This window comes from Equus quagga, chromosome 3, assembly GCF_021613505.1.
Source record: "Equus quagga isolate Etosha38 chromosome 3, UCLA_HA_Equagga_1.0, whole genome shotgun sequence".
Lineage (NCBI taxonomy): Eukaryota > Metazoa > Chordata > Mammalia > Perissodactyla > Equidae > Equus > Equus quagga.
Window position 1 is genome coordinate 92,671,651 of NC_060269.1, and position 24,468 is coordinate 92,696,118.

The window sequence follows — 24,468 nt, forward strand, 5'->3', positions numbered from 1 at the left end:
GGGGTGGGGCGGAGTGAGGAGGCCATCACCTCCCTTGGAATTGCTAGTCTTTGGTCTCCCAGCCACACAGAGAGCTGTTCTGCACAGCTGCTGAAACAGGCCAGGCCTGCAGGATATATGGGTATGTTTAGTTTCAAGAGGACATTTGTTTTTCTAAACTCCTTCTCCCCTTTCCAAAATCTGGCAAGCGTTAGTCATCTTCAACTCGGCACGAACCCACAAGTGTGCGTGTGTGGCTCGGCGAGCTCAGATGAGGCCCCGCCCTCGCCCTGAGGCGCACACTGACACACTCAGACAAGACTTGGCCAGATTGCGCTCTTGGCCCCGGTCAGAGTGGCTGCTCTCGAGCCTCTAGCCCCAGGGCCGGCTCAGCCTCCTCCCCTGAAGGGACCGCCCGGCTGCGCCGTGCCAGAGCCGAGCACAAGGAGGAAAGTTTGGCAAGCCGGGCGGAGTTGGGCCGCCGGAGGAAGGGAACCAGGAGAGAGGGATCTCCGCTCCAAGTTTGCGCGGCCGTCGCCGAGTCCCGGGGGCCCTGCCCCGCCGCGCACTACAGCCCCCGGACCTCAGCCCTCCCGGCGGAATGCGCCTCGCGGTCCGGGTCCGAGGCAGGCGCTAGAGGCGCGGCCAGAGACCAAGGGGAACTTCTCTTTCGAGCTGTCGCCTTGGGCCCTCATTGTCTGCAGGAACTCTCCGGAATCCGGAGGGGGAGGACTGGATCGCGCTTCCACTGGGATTCGTCAAGAGTTCCGGCGGCAGCTGCGGCGGCTGCAGAGTCTCCCTTTGTCCTCCTAGGACCTCCCTCCCTCTTTTTCTCCCTCCCTCCCTTTCTCTCTCCCACTGTCAGTTAGTGGGTCCCGCTGCCCCAGGCGCCGGCGCCCTAGCTGCCCACTGTCCCTCACCCCGCGGTGTGTCCCTGGTGACTGCTACCCTTAGCGTCCCCACCGAATCGAGCCGAGGGGGCTGCGAGCGGGAGGGAAGTCTCAGGCCCCTGGCCGCAGGATGGTGGCGGGGCTGTCCCTGGCCCGCAGTCCCGGGAGCTGGCTGGTCCCCGGGCTGTGGCTGCTGGTGCTCAGCGGTCCTGGGGGGCTGGTGAGCGCCCAGGAGCAGCCCTCCTGCAGAGGAGCCTTTGATCTCTACTTCGTCCTGGACAAGTGAGTGCCGGAGGGAGGTCCAGGGTCTTCCAGTGAGGGTGGCACTGGATGAGCCGTGTCTGGGGAGGCTGAGAAGTGTGTGCGCCCTGGGGAGGGGTGTTAGAAAGCGGATGATAGGTGCCCTGTTGCTATGTCCGTCCGAAGGGCAAACGCTTTCCGATCTGTGCGGGCTGAGGGGCGATGGGAGGAGTCTGGAGCTGCTTGGCTTTCTGGGGAGGTGGGGAAGTCACTCCTTGCCAGTCATGGGGGCGTCTTGGGAAGTGGGAGTGCGGCCGCTTGGGGTAGCCTTCTGCGTCCCTGGAACCCAGACAGGACTCATTCTCGGCCCGTTTGTCCTCACCCCCTCACGGTGGCTAAAGTTTGCCTGATTTTATCCTGATCGCAGCGCTGTCATTGTAGCCAAGAAAAGCCTAGGGTTCACAAACCCAGTGTGGTTTCATTTCCGGCAAAAGAAGGCTGTGTTTATTTTGAAGAGCCAGGATCCTACTCCAAACAATTAACAGGCAGGTGGTCCCCGAAGATGGGTTGAGTGCCTTGATTCTTGTAGCACCAAAGTTTCAGTTACTGATGCTGTTGCTTTGCTTGAAGAAGAGGGTAGACTACCCCCATGTAACTGTTTTGTTTTTCTGATCAGTTCAATTTCATTTTTCAGGTCTGGGAGTGTGGCAAATAACTGGATTGAAATTTACGATTTTGTCAAGCAACTTACTGAGAGATTTGTGAGGTATTTCTCCCACTTTACTTGTCTAAGCAGGGCAGTTTGAGGTGGAGGGAAGTAGACCAAAGTGTGGGTCTCCGTTTCTTTGGGAAATCTTTTGCAAGGAAAGTCTTTCCTGAAATGTTGATTTCAGGAAACTAAGTGCCTCAAGGTCGTTATGACACACGTGCTGTTATTAGGACAGCCTTTCAATTGTTGAGGGCTTATTTCATCTGGATCCCAGACACTTGGCTCAGGCTGGGGAAGCATCTTCAAATACTATTCCAAATGTCTTTTCCTTTCTGAATTTTCATCTGTTTCGAATTTCAGTTATGCTTTCTCATAATTTATCACATTAAAAAAATTTTATGCTAATAGTATCCATAATATATTTTCCTTGCCATGCAATTCTTAGCATTTTAGAGGTCCTCATTAAAAAAAAAAAAGTGTTGGTAAACTTCAAATGAACATGTGTTAATAACCCACTACCAGAAAAGGCACTTGTGTGTGTGTTTAAAGAAACGACTTGTGTTTACACAATGTGTGGGTGTGTGGCTGGTTTAAAATTTAACTGTTCTATATATGCAATAAGCCTTACTAGGAAAGACCGGTTTCCTCTCCTATAAAAAGCATAACTGCTATGAAATCTAGCTGACTCTCTTATTTAGAGGTAACTAGGAATTAGCGGCATCCCTCTTTAAAAATAACCCCAGGATGCCACGCTTTTGAGGGTTTTTTCTTTTTTTTCTCCTCTTTTTTTAAAAAGAAAAAAATGCAAAAAGCAAATGCAAGTTTATCAAGATAATGGAAAGGACACAAAAAAAGGAACTGTATCATTAAATATTGCTTCTTTCAGTCTTGTTAGCCCAAATGTTTTCTGTAAAACAGGCTTGGATGATCAAAACATTTTGAAAGTCATGTTGCAAGTAACTTCAAACAATCTGTAGAGGCCTAGGCAATCCTTGCTTTCAGTTATTGGCAGCAGTAAACTTATCCCTATAAAAATGTATGCTTGTCCGTGTTTAATCATCAGTCTCCTGCTTAAGAAGCCAAGTATAACACTCTCATTTCTGAACAGGGTCTGGGGTGAAACAGTCTAGGAAAGAAAAATAAACAAGGCCCTATATCCTTAAATGTCAAAGGCAGGAGAGACAGTTGTTTGTAAATTTTCTGACATAATCCAAGAGTGTGCAGAGAGTATGACATAAATTTTGATCAAAAGTGATGGATTATTTTCATACGGCATTTTCAAGAAGTGGGACCCTTATTATTTGGTCTGGTTTGCCAGTTGGAATTCTATAATACATAGTCTCTGGCTCAAGTTTAGTTGCTCAGTTACTTGCTAACAATATATTATAGGAAGTGAATAAAAGGTAATTACTGAGTAGAATGACTTTTAAAATATGTATGAGCCTTTGAGATCATTCCGATCTTAGTTTATAGATCTTAGTTTTATATTTTTAGTTTCAGATCTTAGGAATAGTTGCACAAGAACCATTCTGTGAGATAAATGCCTAAAGCTTAAAAGATGTAGCTAATGGGGGCATTTGTTGCCAATTGGAAGTATGATGTCTGAGACTTGGAAAACTGAAAATGCCTCATCAAACATGATTTGTTAGTCTCTTTCACATTGTCCATGACACTCTTATGTGTTCCCACTTTGGGATAACTTGTGTATGAATTCGTATCAGAGTTGTGGTCATTAAGTCAAACTGCCTGCTCCCCAGCCCTAAATATTGCTTGCGATAATCACTGTGAAGGGTTTGGCCTTCTTTAAGGAGATGAGGTAGACCACCAAGGGAAGAAGTGTTTTCTATGAGGATTTTACATTGGTCTAGAATTTATCTTTCTAATTCGTCTTTTCCTAAATGACCTGTGGATCATGGAGGAGTGTGTGAGTTCTGGGAAGTACGGACTAAATCCAAAATGACTTCTGCAGTAATGCTAAGCAGAGTTAGTGTACTTACTTAGGGAGCGCCATTCAAAAGAAGCCTGGACCATTCAGTGAGACTGCTTTTAAATGAGACTTTCTAGCTATACATCTGTATTGTATCAGTATTTCTTTTAAAAATGTTTTAACGCCTCTTTTCTTATTTTGCAGCCCTCAAATGAGATTATCTTTCATTGTGTTTTCTTCTCAAGCAACCATTATTTTGCCATTAACTGGAGACAGGTTAGTGCATTATCTTTCACTGCAGGCTTTTAGTAGAGACTAATCATAAAGGAATGATTGATATTTCCAAGTGGTGATTCAGGCCTCTCAGTGGAACCGAGCAAATGCAAAGACAATTCGGGTCTCTTTACTAATAGAGGGGAAAGGAGGTATGAGTAATATAAAAGAGCAGATCATCTGGAAATCAATATCATTCATATTGGCTGTGGAATGTACAATGAAACCCAGATCTCTGCCTTAGTTGTATATTTACTGCTTCCTACCTTTCCCCTTCTCTGTTACTGTAAGTAGTTCTACATCTTTCTTATTGATGTAATATATTAATCAACTAGGAATTTGAAGAACATTAGGGAGGAGAAAGATATGGATCTATTTGGATAATTTACTAGATTCAGCAGACATCCTGAATCTCCAGTTTTACTCTGAGGTACACTGATGCTGAATATTTTTACCTTTCTAAAGGCACTTGCTTACTATTTTATATATAAACCCATATATGTGTGTGTGTGTGTGTGTATTTACCTATATATCATAAAAGATGGGGCTTTTTCCAAGCCAATGTCACAGTATTTCATATGACCATTTCTATAGGTTTGAACCCATTGTGGCAAGTTAGAAGTAGTTGTTGACATACTTTGAAGAATGGCTGCTTTCCGTGGGATCAGTTTTGCTTGCTATACCATGAGTTCCACAGTAGGGAGATTTTCTTCTTCATTTTTGTATCCACTTCATTTAACACAAAGTATGCAAGAAACTTCTTGCTCAGTTCTTGTTGAATGAATGAATGGATTAGCATTATTTTGAAATCAAATTTCTCCAAACTGTAGTTTTAGCAAGGGAGGCTGATGTACTTTGTTTTGCATAATATATAGATTTATGGAAAGTTACGTGTGAATACAGTTTTTTAAATAAATTAATTTTTTCTTTACAAATGTCAAGAGTGGGCTGGCTCCATGGTGTAATGGTTAAGTCTGGTGCATTCTGCTTTGGCAGCCAAGGTTTGGTTCCTGGGCACAGACCTACACAACTCATCAGTTGTGCTGTGGCAGCAACCCACATACAAAATAGAGGAAGATTGGCACAGATGTTAGCTCAAGGCTGATCTTCTTTAAGGAAGAGAATAGAAAGATTGGCAACAGATGTTAGCTCAGGTCAAATATTCCTCAGCAAAAAAAATTGTCAAGAAAGTATAATATTTAAAGGGACTCAGGGAGAGAAGTTATTTATAATTCACAGAATTGATTTGGAAAATTATATGTATATAATCTTTTAATTTTTTTTGTGCTTTAAGTTTCACTTCTCCTGGAGAGGAAATCTCTCTGTAGGTGGGGAGTCCCGCTTATGACCTTGCACTTCTCATTGATACTTCCCTTCCAGACTTTCTTGTGTGCCTGTGGGTCTCATCAAGGGTCAGAGCAATAGTCGTCCCTTATGATCCATATACACCCTTCTATACCCAGTGATAGAACAGTCCTTGCCTTCATGAAAAGAAATTTTCTCAGTTGCCCAGCTTAATTTCCAGAGAAACAGCTTTGGATCCAGCCTATCCATTAGGAGAAAAAAGGAACAATGTTATCATTTATGGAGTGCATATATAGAGAAAAGCACTTAGCATGATACCAGGCACATAGCAGACTCTCAGTAATTGTCACCTGCATATGTTGTGCCAGGTTCTCTATTAGGTACTTTACATATGGGTCCTTCAGCACTTTGAAGATATAGTGTAGTCACTGGTTGACAAGATTGGTATTGCTTACACATGCACAGAAAGGATTTAAATCGTTAAACTAAATTAGAGATTCTTCCCTCAGTGTTGGTTGAGTCTGACAGGGGAGAGGTTGGAATGGGATAAAAAGGCTTCTATTTCAAGAGGCAGCATAATGTTGCAGTTAAGTCACTGAACCAGTTTATTAGCCAAATGGTCATGGACAAGTTACTTAACCTTTCAATGCCTCTAATTTTTTCCATCTGTATAATAATGATGATGACAATACCCACTTCATAAGATTGTTGTGAGGATTGAAGTCAGTGAATATGGAGAATATAGGACAGAGTCTGGCACATATGTATTCAAGAGTTGAAAACTTTGTTATTATTATCACTATTATCTGGAGCTAGGGGATATGTAGTATTTTAATGATCAGGGAGGAATTACCCTTATATGAAGAGATTACTATCCTGCTTGAAAGGATTTATAATATTCCAGGAAGAATTTTAATAATGCTACTTGCAACTTATTTTATATATAGTTGGCTCCTTCGTCTCTTTTTAAATAGAAATATATTCAGTTTTAACAAATTGCACCATCTGTGGCATGTTGAGTTGGTTTGGGGTGGCAGAAAGTACACTAAGAAGTTCTGGGTTAGAGTTCCAGTTTTGCCACTTACTGATTTAGAGACCTGGGGAAAATCATCTACTCAGTGCATCTGTTTTTATGTCTATAAACTGCTGCCATAATCTGCCATGTTTCCTTAAGAGAGCTATGAAGATTGAAATAAGACAATGTATAGAAAAGTACTTTGTATATCACAAAACAGACTCCACTAAAGGATATTATTTTCTGCTCTTGGTTGTTCTCTTATGAATTTTATCTCATTACATCAGTAACTTCTCAATTTTCTCTGGTCCTCTATATTTGGATATAGGGTCACTTTTCATCCATTACACACTTTCCAGTGTTTGGAAATAATTCACATATTTAGATGCAAGATCACTGAACAAATGTTTCCACAGCTATTGTGGGTCTTTGTTTCCAAGCCTAGAAATTGGAATTCTGCATGTAAACTTTCTTGATGTCATATATCACCCTCATAAATAGATCTGAGTGCATGAGAAATGCAAAGGTTAAGTATGGCAGGTTTCACAATTTTGGTTTTATTACTCACAGTTCTTCAATACTTTGGTAGATATGAGAAGTACGCCTCTTTCATGTTTCTCAGAGTGTTGCTAAATATTCTCAGGAGAGGAAGCAAGTGTGGAAGGCAATAAGTCCTCATGGCAGGGCCATGTCTTCTGTTAGGGTTTCAGCATGGCATCTGATGCTATGTAAATGCATGAATAGAATAATAAACATGGCAAGAAATGATCAGTTGTACATTTTATATACTCATTTAAAAACCATATTCTTTTAAATATTTCCATTTGGAACACTCCCTTTTCTCTTGCCCCCATGATTCTTATCTTCCCTATATCTGTTAGTCCATCCATTCACCTACCTACCTACCTGCTTGCCTACCTTATATACAATGTATTAAGCATTGTGGGCTCTGAGGGTAACGCAAAGATGAATAATCTAGCATTTGTGAGAGTAGGGGGTGTGCACATGCACATAAATGGCTCCAGGCTGTAATATAGGATCAGGTAAGAGGTAAGCGCTGAGTCTTGATTCAATATGGAAAAATCCAGCCTCTCAATATTAGAGATTTGAATCAAGACTAATTTTAAAGGATATTTTTAGTTATTATATTGCATAATTGGGGATAGTGAATTATGCTCAGTTCTGTTCAATATAATCTTAATGATATAAAAGTGAGGTACTTGAAAACATTTAATGAACAATTATTATGTGTCAGACAGTGTGCAAAATGCTTTCCATTCATTACCTCATTTAATCCTCATATAAACTCCATGTAATACATACTATTATTATCTCAACTTTACAAATGAGGAAACTGAAGCTAAGAAAGGTAATGTAGCTTGTCCAAGGACACATAGTTAATAAGTTGCAAGCAATATATTAGCCAGAATGGTCTCTTAAATTATAAAGTAGATCATGCCACTCTCATGCTTAAGACAATCTAATGGCTTAGAATACAAAGCACACATCTCCCAATTGCCTAAAAGCCCTACCTGATTGCCTCACCCAGTCCTCTCCTGCCACATTGTGTGCCATAGTCTAGCCCATTGGCTTTCTTTCTATTCCCTGAACAGGCCAAGTTTGTTTCCACATTAGGAACTTTGCTCTTTCTCTGCCCCATGTCTTCCCCTGGCTCGCTCAGTCTTGTCATTTAGGCCTCATCCCATGTATCACCTTTTTTGAGAGGCCTTGCCTGGCCATCATGTCTGAAGGCACTTTGTCCTTCCTCCTCAGTAATCTCTCACAATACTCTATTTGGTTATCACTTTTTGAAATTGTTCTGTTAATTAATCATTTTTAACTCCACAACCCTAATGTAAACTACATGTGATCAGAGGGGCCTTCTTTGTCTTGCTCACCCATATATCCAACACCCAGAACAGAGCCTGTCACACAGTAGATGCTCAATAAATATTTGTTGAATGAATGATTGAGTTGGTCTGACTCTATTAACTGCTATCATATATTTTCTCTCTTTGAGAAATGATAAATGATGACTTGTGTTTGTAATTTTCCCATTCCCACTCTTATAAATCAGTTATAAGCATTTCCACTTCTCTTTTCAGTTACTTGTCCCCAAATTGAAAAAGTCATATAATTGTTTGACCTGAGCATAATAATCAATTACCAAGAAAAAATATTCCTTAGGGAAACTTGTAGGAAATTAAAGAGAAGTCATTTGATTGTTTAGATAATATACATCTTTCTGTTATCTGAAAGGATTTCTTCTAATTCCTTAAAGTCTGAGTTAGAAATTCACTTGTGATAAAATAGTCTTTTGTGAGAGTTGGTAACTTAAAAATTAGTTCATTCATTTTGCAGGGAAATTTGGCAGTATCTGTAAAAATGTAGAAGCTTCCTATTAGCAATGCTACTTTTAGGACTATGTCCTGCTGAAGTACTGGCACCAGTGTGCAAACACAGGTATCTGCAAAATTAGACACCACAGCATTATTCATAATAGTGAAAACTGTATTCAATCTAAATGCTCATCAATTGATGATACTATAATTAAATTAGAGTATATACATAGAATGGGATACTATACAGTCATTAAAAGAATTAGAAAATCCATATATATTGACATAAAATATATCTAAGATATATTAATTGAGAAAAGCAAGTTGCAGAACACTGCTAAGTATGATTTTATTTCTGTAAAATAAAAACAAAAAGAATCTTTAAATGTTTTTATGGTGTGTATGTATGTAATCATAAATACGTTGAAGAAAGTCTGGAAAATATGCAACAAACTGCTAACAATGATACTGTTTTAGCAGTGAGATTCAACGTGGAAAGAGCCTTCATATTTTTAATTTCCATACATTTAGGTTATTCAGTTTTAGGTCAACATTAATATACTATTTGCAAAAAATTAAACAAATGCTTAAATTAAAAGGGAATGTTACTGACTTCTTCTGTAGCCAGAGATAGCTATGTTGGAATCAGAATGGAATTCAGGGGTTGGAAAGAGTCAGCATTAGGAACAGAACATGTCCAATATTACCTTGAAGGGTGCTGAAAGCTCCTTGTTAAAATGAAAACATCAGCATTGGACCTTGGGTCAAATAGACATAGGTGCTATCTACTAGCTGTGTGACCTTGGACAAGTTACTTTACTCCTTGCTGTCCAATTCCCTTGCCAGTTCAAAGGAGCTAATGATTCCTACCATACAGCAATGTTGGGACAATTAAATGCATGTAATGCATAAGAAGGCCTAGCTGATGACTGGGTAGGAAGGAGGCTAAGGTTGAAATGGGATTTGGAGGTTATCAATGTACACCATCATCATCATTTTCATCATGTGCCAGAATTCTAATAGAAGTTTAGAGAAGTCAAGTGACTTTGCTCGATGTGACAGCTAAGTAGTTAGAGCCAGGATTCACGCTCCGGTCTGCCTCCTGAGCACGAGCACTTCACCACTGCACTGCTTCAGTCTTGCTCTGTTCCTCTTCTCCAATTTTCACAATTAGTCAGAATTTGTCATAATTCAAAGACAGATTCATACTCTAAATTTATTCTGTTTTCTTACAAACCAGTGAAGTGGAGAGAGGAAGTGACTGTAGTTTTTTTTTGTTTGTTTGTTTTTAATTCTATTAAGGAAGCAATTATCCTGTTTAGAAAAGTCGGCTTTGGCCACATATTGTGCTAATCCTGAGAGGTCCGGGCATGGCAGCAGCTCAGAATCTAGTGATGAGTATGTTAATAGTTACTTTCAGTGAAGTCCCACATCTGCTTTATGAGTATGTTCCAGAAAATTAAATACATTGTTACTCATGCCTGGGAGACAGACCTGGCATGCTGAAGGGGTAAAATGCAGAGGTCAATTTCTCATGGCTCAGTCAGGCAGTGAATGGGGAAATGGAGTAAAAGTATACAAAATGCAGCAGGTGTGGACTTCAGGTGTGATCTGTGTACCCTGCTTTGGTAAATGTAGGCTAAACTGGTTAACGTTTTTTCACAAAACCCTGATTGTGCAAAGCATTTTGTAAGCAGAATTTGTGAATCCAGGACCGCTACCTGGGATTCACTGGTCTGGACTCTGGACTGTAGAGATCTTGACATATGTTGGCTTTAGAGTGACGTGCTAAATAAACAATAAGCAGGTTTTTATATAAAGTGAAATAAGAGATAACCAAACTTGCCAGTTCCTAAGATAATAGAATATATTAGCCATGTTTCTGTTTAGAAAATAACCTTCTACTCCTTTGAAACCTTTACAAAATTTTAAGTTGAGAAGCTAGTAGAAAACAATTACTTTTTAGTAATTTATCCTTCATGCAGTATGTAGTATAGCAGTATATAATAAAAAATAAATAATTAGAGTGAGTATATTTGAATGAATGAACAAATTTACCCTCATATAATTTTTTCTTTTTTTTTTTTTTTCTTAAAGATTGGCACCTGGGCTAACAACTGTTGCCAATCTTTTTTTTTTTTCTGCTTTATCTCCCCAAACCCACCCTGTACACAGTTGTATATCTTAGTTGCAGGCCCTTCTAGTTGTGGAGTTTTTTCTTATTTTGTCAGTCTGGTTAATACTGTGGTTTATTAATGGAAGGAGACAATAAAAGTAGTAGATAGAGTTCACTGGGCACTAACTGTGTATCAGACATTTTGCTAATGGGCCGGGCCTATGGCTTACTTTAACAAATAGAATGCAGCAGACATAAACATGAAACTTCCAATTCTAGGCCTAAGCCTTAATAAGGCATAAGAGTTTCTTTTCTTCTGCTCTTGGTAGCCAGCTGCCATATAAAAACTTTGACTACCTGAGACTGCCATGGTAGCAGGAAACTCAGCCTAGCCATGTAGAGAAGCCACGTGGAGGAGAATGAAGACTCTGGTCAATAGTCCTAGCTGAGATCCTAGGCAATAGCCAGCAGGAGCACCAGCACCAACTTGCTGACCCTGTGAGTGAGGCCGTTTCAACACTTCTAGCCATTCCAACTTCCCTGCTGACAACATGTGAAGCATAAGAACTGCCCATGAAATACACAGTATCATGAGAAACAATAAATTGTGTTTACACCACTAATTTCAGAGTAGTTTATTATGCAGCAATAGATAACCAAAAATAGGAATTGTGACTAGGGTGGGAGCTAAATGACCTTGAGGAGATTGATAGTAAAGACTGGAAGGGCCAATTGTTATTGGAAGCTGAAACACAGATGACCATGTATGTAGCGGTGGAAAGTTTGGTAGAATGGTGAAAAATAGAAAATGTACATAATGAACCTGTAGATATAGCTAAGGAGATTTCCAGGAAGAATGTTGAAGATGTCTGTCAGCTTGTTTCAGCTACTTATGATGGTGTATGAGAGGCATGAGATGAGCTAAAGGAGGCAATCTTCCATTTTCAAAGAGGATTTAGAGAAAACATAGAGCAGGACTTGATGGATTTGAAAATAAAACACTTTCTTATCCCCAGTCTCTCTTGGCAAAATACTCCCTAATTTAAGAAATGCCCTTAGATCAATGAGCAAACCCAGATTTCTGCCTGTGAAATGAGGCACCAGAGGAAAAATCAGGTAAGGGTGCAGTTGAAAGACCCTTTGTTATGACTTCAGAAAGATTTAAGATGATGCCTTGTAGACCCTCTCATCTAGACAAGAAGGCTTGTAAGAATCTAAAAGATGTGCCTCATAGATACTCTCAGGTAAACATAGGGCATCTAAGAATCTTTTGGTATATGTCTCACCTAAGTTACAGCCTAAAGTAGAGAGGAGCTTCTTTTGAAGAAATTTTGTGCATGTGGCTTTTGTCCAATAGAGTGGATCATAATTTGATACACAGAAGTCTCACAAAATTTTTTCTTTACAAGATAAGTGTTTTTATTCCCATTTTGCAGATAAGGAAACAGCAACTCAGATCCATAGCAAGTAATGTAGGAAGTGGGATGGGAAACACTGTGATTCCAGGTCTTAACCCTTGCCTCCCCTATCCTGCTCTGAGGGCTGAACGTTGGCTGTAGCCTGGCTTAGTTCCTGGGGGACGAGAGGAGTTGAGGCAGATGCTCTTGTTTGGTTCCACCTCTTCTCATGTCTGAGTGTTCTGGTAGGTGCTGTCCATGTTTGTCAATGGAATCTGAGGACTTTGTTCTTTTTTTAAAATTTTTTTCTTTTCTTGAGGTCACATTGGTTTATAACATTGTATAAATTTCAAGTGTACATCCTTGTATTTTGGGTTCTCTATAGACTGCATTCTGTTCACCACCAAAAATCTAGTTTCCATCTGTTACCATACATATGTGCCCCTTTTCCCCTTTCACCCTACCCCCAACCCCTTATCCTCTGGTAACCACCAATCTGTTCTCTGTATCTGTGTATTTATTTGTTTGTCAATCTTGCACATATGAGTGGAATCATACGGTATTTATCTTTCTCTGTCTGACTTATTTTGCTTAGCACAATACCCTCAAGGGTATTATGGTATATATATACACTATCCCTTCTTTATCCATTCATCTGTTGATGGGCACTTAGGTTGATTCCAAATCTTGGCTATTATGAATAATGCTGCAGTGAACATAGAGGTGCATATATATTTTCGAATTAGTGTTTTCATGTTCTTTGGATAGATACCCAGCAGTGGAATAGCTGGATCATATGTTATTTCTATTTTTAATTTTTGAGAAATCTTCATACTGTATTCCATAGTGGCTGCACCAGTTTGCATTCCCACCAGCGGTTGTACAAGGGTTCCCTTTTCTCCACATCTTCTCCAATGCTTGTTATTTCTTATCTTTGTAATAAGAGTCATTCTGATGGGTATGAGGTGATATCTCATTGTGGTTTTGATTTGCCTTTGCCTAATAATTAGTGATGTTGAACATCTTTTCGTGTGCCTCTTGGCTATCTGTATATCTTCTTTGGAAAACTGTCTGTTCATATCCTCTGCCCATTTTTTGATCAGGTTGTTCATTTTTTTATTACTGAGTTATATGAGTTCTTTATGTATTGTATTTTAGTTTTAAAGATTATCCTAGTTACTCAAAAACCCCTTCAATAGAAGGACTGGCAAAATAGGTAAGGTAAAGAGCATTCCAACAACATGGAAAGGTTTTAAATTAGATTAGATCAGAGGTTCTTCATTCTGCCTGCACATTAGGATACTCTGGGGAGTTTCCGAAAAATACCCTGACCCCATCACAAACCAAGTAATTAGAATCTCTTCAATTAGAGCCCTGAAGAGATTTTTTTAAAAAGCTCTTGAGGTGATGCCAGACTGGAGAACTATACTATATCTGTAGAGATGTGTGTGAGTAGCCACTGGACTATGTGTAAGTCATTCTCATGGCACCATATAGAATCACAGTGTCCACACGTGGAAAGTGCTCAGCAGATGTGTGTAGACTGATTGACTGAAATCTGAAAAGAGCTTTGAAATCTGGAAAGTTAAGATGATGTGCATTAGGAAGTTCAGGTACTATACAGATACATTGTAGAAACATGCATCCTTAGTCAGAAGTAGAAGGGACTTAAAATTATGCCTTAATTGTGTTTTTTGGGCAAGTTAGAATTCTCCATCAACCATTTTATTATACCATTTTATTATTATGCCACCATTAAAGTAAAAATTTCTTTACTTTAGTTATGATGTCGTGCACACCTTCCATAATCCAAAGTATTGTATGCATGGAGAAAAGTCATTGATGTGGTACAGTGCGTGGCAGTTGTAGTTGCTATGTTTTCTTCCCTTCCCTTCTCATCTTTTCCTTTCCCTTCCCTTTTTATCTTTTCCTTTCCCTACAAAACAGAGAGAAATTTGAGAGATACTAACAGAGCTGAGGTGTTAATTTTATAGATTAAAAAAAATGTCAGTGTGTATTTGCCTTTTTTCCCCTCTCTCTCTCCAATCAATACAAATATAAACTAAAGAAGAGTTGATTGTAGAATTTGGTCCTCTGATTCTCAACAAAAAAAAATCAGAAGTTTAATATCTCATTTTATTTGTTTAAATTCTGCCTCTTTTCCAAAATGTATTTGAAGCTATACAGAACATAACAACATTGCAGAAAATAACATATAAAAAGAAATGTTAAGATCTAGGAAAAGAGGAAGTTCCAACATGATAACGACAGGAACTTAGCAGTATTTTGTGAATGAGTAACAAATTTACTGTGGGCTTCCCAATAGTCGGGGCAAGAAACAGTTTACGTAGTTGTAGTTAGCAGGAAGGAGGAAGTATATAGCGATTACTCAGGGATGACAAGAAACGTGTACCGCAAGACCTTATAGGGCACATTGTGTGTCAGGATAGCGGCATCCTTGACTACAGCTTCACAACAAATACCAAAGTAGTTTCAATATTGCTACTCCTTGTAGTTGAAGGCATGACATTAAAGCCAAACTCAGTAAGGCTGATCTTCTAAGATGTTGGGTTTGAGCTGGTCTTTAGAACATGTACATCTTTTCTTCTTTATTATGTTCTCCCTTGTTTTCCTTTAGAGTTTTCTTTTAGTCACAGTATAGATGAATGAACTTTGTTTTCAACCTACTACATCCCTTTGTTTTCCCCCCGTTAACCGTTTTCTAGTAGAGAAATTTAGAACTTATTTTGGTTGCTTGAGATCTTTCGAAGGCCTGTCATTCGAAGGATCTGTCCTGTCTTGTTTTAGCTTCTGTTTTCCCTAAAGTGACACTTGTTGATGGGGGACAGGCTGACAGACTGTGTAGTTATCCTGGAAGGAGACAAGACCAGGACGCACATGTGTTGATGTTATCGGCTGTGAGCAAGGAACACTTCCTCCTATGACTGTGCAGCTGCAAAAGTAATAATGGGATTCAGTGCAGGTTAAATCTTATGGCGGCAGGTGAATATGGATAGAAAAGCTGGAGGTGCTCTGCCTCTTCCAGTGAAACAAGCCGGCAGAGGCCCACCTTCCCCAAAGACTCTGAATCCCACATTTGGCAGGTTCCTTCAGCTTAGGGTCTTCTGCTGGTGTTGTCTTGTCCTCAGAAGTAATGGTGAGCAAAATCTGAACTGAAAGGGGAGGGCGATTTTTACCATGCAAAATCTATCTGTGTAAACTTGAATTTCAGTTGTCTTTTTCATTTCCCTTTTGGCAGCAAACATTAATGCTTAAGCACATGCTGCCACTCATTTCTGGAAAGCACCAAATATTTGGTTTTTGTCTGCATTCAGACAGAATCAGTTTCAAGTTGTTTCTGTAGATACTAAACATAAATATTTAGATAAAACAAGCTTATAAATTATGTAATTTACTCCATCATCTTTGGAATTATGAGCTTTTTTCCTGTGGTAGACTCAAAAATTTGTTGAACACTTACTTTGTAAAAGGCATTGTAATTAAGTTTACGTGCAGAGTAGGGAGATATATTATAAATATTAGGTATGGTGATTGCCCACTGTAAACTTCCAGTCTAGTTAAAAAGTGAAAACATTAAATTAAATTGTTAGTTAAAATATTTTACAGTAGGATGTTTTTAAGAGATGAAATTATTCATTGTAGTAAAAGTTGAACATAGATATGTTTGGGTCATCTTAGAAAAAAGAATGTAACGAAGTTAGAGATAGGTTCAGAACAGGCAGATTTTAAACCAAATATTAAAAGAGACAATCAACATGGGTGGTAGAGATGACTAAATCACGAAGGGGGAAGATTAGGATCATACTTTGAAAGTTGTCTTGTGTTTGCTGGAAACTTCTTGAGATGGAGAACTTATCTGATTATAATTTACATTACAATACTAAAATATAATCAATAAGTTACTTTTAAAATGTGAGTGAGGCTCCAGTGAATGACTCATTTATTTCAAGTGTTTGAAACACAACATTGGAGCATGACAAAATAATTTATTTTTTACTATTTTTGACATATATTTTAAGAGCATATGATATATACATATATACACATATACATATATACATATATGTGTGTGTGTATATATATATATATATATAATTTTGTAAGTTCCTTGATGTTCACATAATACACTTTTTATAATTAAGCTCCTTTTATCTATCATCCTCAGTAGTGTAAGTATTCTTCATGTTTTATTTAAAGCATTATACTTCAGTTTACCATTTCAAGACTTTTTTATTTTGCAAGATATTTTTCTTTGTTTCTGTTTAAAAATGAAAATTCTGAAAATAATATATTAAGAAGGTCTCTGCTGATCTTTTAAATTTAAAATTTTAAAAGGAAGTTTTGAGTTTATTTTGGATTACTTTTGCGACATTATTGTATTTCTCTTTTAAGATTCTTGTGGTTTCTTTATTTTTAAAGAGGTCATTGGAACCTATATTAAAAAAACTGAAAAATGGGTCTTTTCTTACTCAAACACACAAAATAGCTCAACGTTGTAGTCATACTTCATTTAGACAAACCCCATCGGGACGACTAATTAGTAGCAATGGAAAAGATTATTCTATGGTTTTTCACCTTTTTAATTCATATTGCCTCTCTCAAGAGTCCATTATCATCCATCCACCCATTTATTCTTTTATGTTCATCAAGTATGTATTAAGTACCTACAGTGTTCAAGAGAATGAGCTGGTGTCTGGATGAGTGAGGAGATGGTACAAAATGACTAGACCGTGAGACTTATGACTCTGAGAGAATAAAGTAGAAACTGTTAATTTCTGTAAGTAAGGGTTAAGTAGTGCTTTAGGAATTTGCAGGTAACAAAGAAAATTTCCAGCTTGTAAGGAGGTGGGGTGAGTGCTTCAAAAATACTTTCTCACTTAAGCCGAACTGCTCAATCCTTGGCTTTTTTTTTTGGATGAAGGAAAATGTTTTACTCCTTTGCACTTAGTAAAATAAACATGATCGAAGATATCTGTTCTCAGCTCAAAATGCCTAGAATATACTTAAATTTTTAAAGACATTTCACATTGTTAGTACTTTTATTTTATTTTTTTGTAATTAAATACAGCTGTTATTAAATATTCACTAAAATGACAAGAAGTATGAGGAGCTATCTGCCCTCAAAACCCGTGTTCTTTCCTTCTTACTAAAGACACCTTAGTTGCAATACTGCCATGTTTTCTGAGAAGTGCTTATTGTGATCTTTGCGCATTTTTCTTTTGTTTAATATTATAATACATTATTTTCAGAGGCAAAATCAGTCAAGGCTTGGAGGATTTAAAACATGTTCGTCCAGTGGGAGAGACGTACATCCATGAAGGACTAAAGCTAGTAAGTTCTTTCACATTTATGAGTATGGGAGAGAATGTTTTCTTATTCTGTAATGAAATAAATTATAACTCTCTAGTAAAACTCATAGACTCCATTACATGTTTATTGTAAAAAAAAAATTTTTAAAGGCTTTTAGTGGTTTTAGGGATGAGACTGATAAAAAATGTTATTTACTGTGGTGATAAGAAAAGTTTGTATGGCATTTTGCCTTTTAAGGAATTTTCCATTTTCTCTGTGGTTATATTCAGACTAGTCACCCAAAGCTAAGAATCTATATCGTTTAAACCTAGTAGTAACTACTCTACAATGTGAATATATGCATATTTCAAATAAAATAGTTAACCCAAATACTCTGTTTGAAAAGCCAGTCTATAATATTTTGATTTTATCAGACTTCAAATTCAGCTTGATGGAACATGCTGCTTAAAAGTTAAGATTAAATTGTGAGTTGGATAATTATTCTTCATTTTCAGGCAAATGATCAGATTCAGAAAGCAGGAGGCTTAAAAACCTCCAGTATCATAATTGCTCTGACAGATGGTAAGCTGGATGGTCTGGTGCCATCATATGCAGAGAAAGAGGTGAGTGTTGAACTGAAACTCTTCTTTACACCCCAGTGTACTTTGCTGAGTATCTCTGTATGTATGGCCTGATATCTGAATAATTCACCTCTCTCTCTCTCTCTCTCTCTCTCTCTCTTTCTCTTTCTCTTTCTCTTTCTCTCTTTCTCCCCCAATCTCCCAAGGCAAAGTTATCCAGGTCGCTTGGGGCTAGAGTTTATTGTGTTGGTGTCCTTGACTTTGAACAAGCTCAGGTGAGTACAGCAAATCTACAAACTTTAAGTCACATAATTGTCTTAAGGAGAGTTTATCAGATTCTTTCCACTGATGACTTATGACACTAATCACTTGTTAAAAGATTTTCTATAAAAATGGCTGTGTGTCTTGAGCCCCACGTTAATAATGTCTGATTTGATAGGTTTCCTTACTGAAAACAAAACTAATTTTTCAGATGAACATAACTGAAATGTAATGAAGTATATAAAGTGTTGTATGTCTCAACCACCCCTTGATTTAAATTTTCCTCCTTTTTCTAAAGCTCGAAAGAATTGCTGATTCCAAGGAACAAGTTTTCCCTGTCACAGGTGGATTTCAAGCTCTTAAGGGAATCATTAATTCTGTGAGTATTTCTCTGGGGAGCAGGAAAGGCTCATAATTTTAGATACATTTTAAACTGTAAGAAGTAATCTTGATGTCCAGTTCAGGTGGTCATTATCTTGAAGAAAGAGATTAAGAAGGACATTGCTTTGCTGTTTCGAACACAGTATAGTTCTAAAGATCTGGATTTTGTTTGTAAGTGAGATGTAGTATTAGTTCTTGCAAATTGAGCTCTGTGAGCCTGGGTTTGTGATTTCAAGTTTAAGATTTTCATAAACAGTCTTAGACACTTCCATCCTTTGAGCATGGAGTTCCTCACCGCCTTGATATCGTGAAAGTTTTATAGGCTTTGTGGAAGAAGTATGAAATAAAAATTTGGATTGGAATGTGTGATTACCCCTCCTCCAAATATGGTGTTTCTTAGGGATCAGTCAGGCGACTGGAGCCAGAGGCTGAGTACTCGACGGCTGTTGTTGCTCTTTCCATTTTAATGATGAACAGTTTCGCTGGAGCTCATAATATTCCTGTTTGGAATTCAGTGGAGCTGTCTCTGGTGATCGTTAGAATCTGGGTTAACCTAAACAGGCCATGGGGAAGTGGAGTGATGAAATGCAAAGCAAAACTCCGGGGCTTTCACAGCTGAGGTTTATGTTTCATTTTACTGCCTTTTGCTAGAAGCACTAGGAACAGTTGCTATTAAGTATTTACGATATTTTGGTAAACACCATCCTAAAATGCAAGGGAATAATATATATTCTCTAAGCCAAAGCTTTTCCTTTAATCGTTAGGTATTTATTGAACGAAAAAAATCCAGTTTCTTCTGACATTTGGTTCTAGCATTTAAAATTTCTCTTTAAATAATATGTTTTTCAGAAACACAGACTGAGATTTATTGAATTCGTTTCTAGTTACACGTGGGCTTTTTTCCCCCCTAATTAATGGAGATTTTCAGAGAAAACGTAGAATTTGGTTCTATCACGTATCAGTACTTCCAGTGGACAGGCCAAATGTAAATGCAGAATGGAACAAAGATTAAATTATTTTAGGAGTTTACATATATTATCGTGTTTAATTTTTAGGAAAAAATTATAGTGTAAAAAACTAAATATTTTTATAGCTGGATTCAAGATAAATACTCTACAACCGTGATTTGTTTTAAAATATAGGAAAATGAATGGACAGTACAGAAGGGAGGATAATTGGACCCTATAAATAAACAAATCAATGGATTATATTTTAAATGGAATTTATCATGCTTGGGAATTTGCAATTATTTTTATAATTATACTAAGAAGGAGAAAAGAACTCTCTGGGTATTCCCTTTGGATTTTTTTTTCTGTTTATAAAAGGTTTAATTCAAAATTCTCCAGGTGACTAATTGGCTTTTCAAAACTCTCTTCTTATGGGTTATCACCACAGATTTCTCTGTCAAGAAATTAGTAGTTGACCACCAGGGGAGATAAAGGTGATGTTGTTTTATTACATTTATTTGTTAAATTTCATTTTTTTATTTGTATTAGGGAAACTTTAGAATGGAATTTCTAATTACAATTTTTCTTTTTTTTTTTTTTTTTGAGGAAGATTAGCTCTGAGCTAACTGCTGCCAATCCTCCTCTTTTTGCTGAGGAAGACTGGCCCTGAGCTAACATCCATGCCCATCCTCCTCTGCTTGATATGTGGGACGCCTACCACAGCATGGCTTGTCAAGCAGTGCCATGTCTGCACCCGGGATCTGAACCGGGGAACCCCGGCTGATGAAGCAGAACGTGTGCACTTAACCGCTGCGCCACTGGGCCGGCCCCCTAATTACAATTTTTCTTGCTGAAGTTATTGATGGACTTTAGCTTGAATAAGTTCTGTTGAAAGATTTAGCATGAAATTGGAAAGATTTGTGTTATTTTAGCCACAAATTGCGAACAAAGCCCCGTGAGTTTCATCTGGAGGGGGCTGATGGTTATAGCTTTCATCTCAATATAGTTAAACTTCAGCTCTTTTGTCACAAAAGGGGGAATAAATTATCCTCAGGGAAGCTAGCCTCTGGGGAAACACTGGCAGTAACATGACAGGGTCGACAGGTGGACAAACGGAGCCATTACAACCTAAGTCGATCTCACTAATGGTTGAGGTATTTATCAACATGATAGCTTGAGATTTTTGCTCACTTTGTAGAAACTTAAAGCAATTCAAGCACTTGATCTCTCTTCAAGGCAGAGATTGCTCCACCCCGATAATATACAAAAGCTATAATTCTGCCTTAAATTTGAATTGCACTTTATACTTACAAAGTAACATTCTATCTTGAAAAAATTATATTTGGTATTTAAAACAAATATAGTGTGTCTGTTTCAGAGTAAAGACAGAGAAGAGACTACCCCTGTATTCTTTATGATTTACCAAGCTAACAGATAAAATTGTACTGTGGAATGTATTTACATGAAGCTATGCAAATGGAAGAAATCAGGAAACTTAACTTTTTCAGACGTTTGGTACTATGAAGGGAAGATATTTGCTAAATTGATAGATTACTTTTCCTGCTAGAAGTTATTTAAATACATCCAGGCTTAATTTCAGTGCATTAATTTCTTTGAAGTTAATCTTTAATTGAGAAAAATTGATAACATGGTTTTCTTGTTTTCTTTGTCTTCCCTCCCTTGCCCACCAAAATTCAGTAACCTAGATGGTCTGGTGCCCTTACTGTATAAGATGTCACATTTCGTTAAGACATAGTTTGTCTAGAATCATCTTCTTCATCAGAAAGGACAGGAGTTTTCTTTTGGAGCCTTTCTTCATTGTAGTTAAAAAAAAGGAGAAACAAGCCAGCCCAGTGGTGCAGCGGTTAAGTTTGCACGTTCCACTTTGGCGGCCTGAGGTTCCCTGGTTCAGATCCCAGGTGTGGACATGGCACCGCTTGGCAAGCCATGCTCATTTCTTGAGCTGTTACTATGCTTAGGGTATTGTGTTAAGCTTGGAAGGCAGGACAGAAACTTAAACAAGACAAATTATTCTAAAAGGGCTTAAAAATAGTGATAATTTGAGGTTTGGAATACAGTAGTCCCCAGCAAGAATTACAAAGTGTGGAGATTTTGGGGAGGAAAATTTCAGTGAGTCACCCTATGTGATAAAAAAAAGTCCTGTAATGCAATTTGTGTTAAAATGCCAATATGGCTAGAGTAAAGTTGACATAAGGATGGACTCAGTTTGGTTATATGAAGTTATGGAAGGCTTTTTTGTGGTGGAATATGAACTGTGCTCTGACGATTGGAGTCGATTTAATTAGAAACAGAAACATACAACTTCAGGAACAGCCTGGGCTGAGTAACTGAGGCACAGGAGGGAGTGTGGCTTGGCTTGAATTATGGAGGGATGTGGGGGATAAACATTGACAGGTGAGCTGGATCCAGATTATGGAGCCCCTCAACTGTTTGGATGGGTAATTGGTACTTATTTCATAAATAATTGGGGAACCATGGAAAATTAATTTAGAGCATGAGATTTATATGATAACAGTGAACATTTAGGAAGAGTACTTGTACTGTAATGAATAGGATGATTTGGAAGATGGAAAGGTGTGTTATACATTCTCACAATGGTCCTTGTGAAACATGGTAAAAGGAAACCTAATATAGTGGAGACAGTATGAGATCGGAAATAGGAAGACCTGGGTATGAATTCCAGCTCTGCCACTGCCTAGCCATGTGACCTTGTGTACATCCTGTAATGTGGTAGGAAGCTAGGAATGGCAGGAAGGTAGGACCACGTAAGACGGGGTTATTGATCCTTCTGTAGGGCAGTCCACTGACAGAGTTGGCCAGCGTTCTAAATGATCAGTTACTTAGGTTTAAAAGGGCACGTCATTGATATATGAGAGGATCAGATCTAGCAAGTGGGTGATAACAACAAGGATTTCCAGATGGAGTAGCTACCCAAAGTCAGGTATTTGGCTGTGCCCTAGTTCTAAATCCTCAGGCCATGGGAATAGGATCCAGCCAACAACTGGGAAAGGAGATTCAATATTCCCATGACAAAAGCCATGTAGAATTTCAGGACCCTGTGTTCAAAAAAGAGCCACAATTCTTGTGGGGGAACTTGTAGTGCTAATTAGTGATTCAAAGTAGAAACCTAGTTGTTAAGGGGGAAACAGCATCCCCAGTGGACCATAGTTCCTTAGGGCTAATTTCAGGCACTGGGATTCTAGGTCTTTCACAATGTAACTAGGTCAAGGACCTCGAGGGAAGCACCTAATAAACTCTCTGCCCTGGTCAGAATCATGTCAGGAACAGGGTGGGGCTGAACCTCTAGGTATGAAACTATTTTCTCTTACTGAGTCAGGCTCTGAAGGCTCCGGCAAATATTAACGGATACATGTTAATTGCTGCTGTTATTATTGTGATGGCAGTGAACATGGAAACAAAAAGGTAAATTTGGGAAGCTTTAAAAAGTTAATAGAACCTGAGAACTCACTGGATATAGGATGAAAAGGACAGAGAGGGGAATCAAATGTAACTTGGGCATTCAGTCCCTGACTAATATGAATCACTAGGAGCAGCGAAAGTGAACGCTGTTTTTCTAGAGGGGCCCAGAGTGTGAGAGGACAAAATGGAATTGGCAGAAGGGTGGAAAGAGAAGGCGAATGGGGCTTGGGAAGAAATCCCAGTCGGGGATGTCCCTGAGGGAAATGGAGGTCCAGTGAAATGTTCAAGTCAGAAAACTCCAGAATTGAGTCATTGTTCCTCCTCTTGTTCTTTCTCTCCTCCCATTGCCCACAAGCACAAAGATGTAATTCTTCTGTTTTTTTTACTTAAGATTGTCTTTAAGATCTCAGAATGTGAAACAATTATTTTTGGTTTGTTGGAACGATGATTTTAGGACTTTTATTTGAAAATGAAATTTTATGCAAACTAGCATAGATCAGACTGACATGTGAGTACCACGTGGTTTCTAGTTCAGTATTTCACAATGCAGTGCTGTGGAAGAAAACATTAAAAATAAAACAAATCCACGGTTGGTGAATAATATGGAAAGAATAAAAATCAAAATGCTCTGTGGAAACCCCCTCTCCCACCTTTTTTCTTAAAAAAAAAAAGACATGGACGTTTTACTCTTTGCAATTATTTCCATGTTTTTTTTTCTTTTGGATGGAGTACCTCAGAAAGTATTAAGCTGAAGAGTTGAATCGGTCATGAAGCTGGTTTTATAAATAACCCTGATCCAAAAGAATTAAGAACACTACATCCTAGGTGATGGCAGCTAATGCCAGAGTTCCTAAGTACCTAATGGGGAAGTATTGGAGCATAAATAGAAGGGAAGGATCACTCATATGTGTACAGAATTTAAATAAAACTGTAATAGATTGTTTATAAATGGAAAAAAGTACAATATACATTTCAAAAAGTATCCTCATTCATAGTGCTGGAAATAGAAGCTTCGTCTGACCTTTGGAGCCAAATTGTTTTTCTCAGTCATGTCTATTGTTGTTATTTTTTTTTGAAAAGTATCTAAGAAAAGTGTCTAAACTATGTTTTAATGGAATGAGAAGACATTGCAAAGTTGTTTTCTCTACGGGCAAATCATTTTTGTGCAAGAGGGTAGCTAATTAACATTCTGATAAGACCTTACCTTAAGTGATTTGAGCAGGTTCTACTATGAATGTTGACTGCTTAGTGGTGGAAATCTCTATTTATAAAATCATGATTTGATGAAAAACCTAAAGTCTGAGCTAACTACAGAGATATATTCACAGGCAAATAAACTCAAACTGGTAGGACTTAC

At 38.3% G+C, this 24,468-nt stretch overlaps 1 protein-coding gene across 1 annotated transcript in view; it reads left to right on the plus strand.

Annotated features, from left to right (window-relative positions):
- Positions 1 to 298: 298 nt before the first annotated feature.
- Positions 299 to 24,468, plus strand: part of ANTXR2 (ANTXR cell adhesion molecule 2) — a 135,811-nt gene continuing 111,641 nt past the window's right edge. The window contains exons 1-7 of the mRNA XM_046656705.1: positions 299 to 1,151; positions 1,804 to 1,875; positions 3,950 to 4,021; positions 17,461 to 17,542; positions 18,016 to 18,123; positions 18,288 to 18,356; positions 18,641 to 18,721. Coding sequence (XP_046512661.1) covers positions 1,000 to 1,151; positions 1,804 to 1,875; positions 3,950 to 4,021; positions 17,461 to 17,542; positions 18,016 to 18,123; positions 18,288 to 18,356; positions 18,641 to 18,721 — 636 coding nt within the window. The 5' untranslated portion in view covers positions 299 to 999. The remainder of the gene's footprint in view (positions 1,152 to 1,803; positions 1,876 to 3,949; positions 4,022 to 17,460; positions 17,543 to 18,015; positions 18,124 to 18,287; positions 18,357 to 18,640; positions 18,722 to 24,468) is intronic.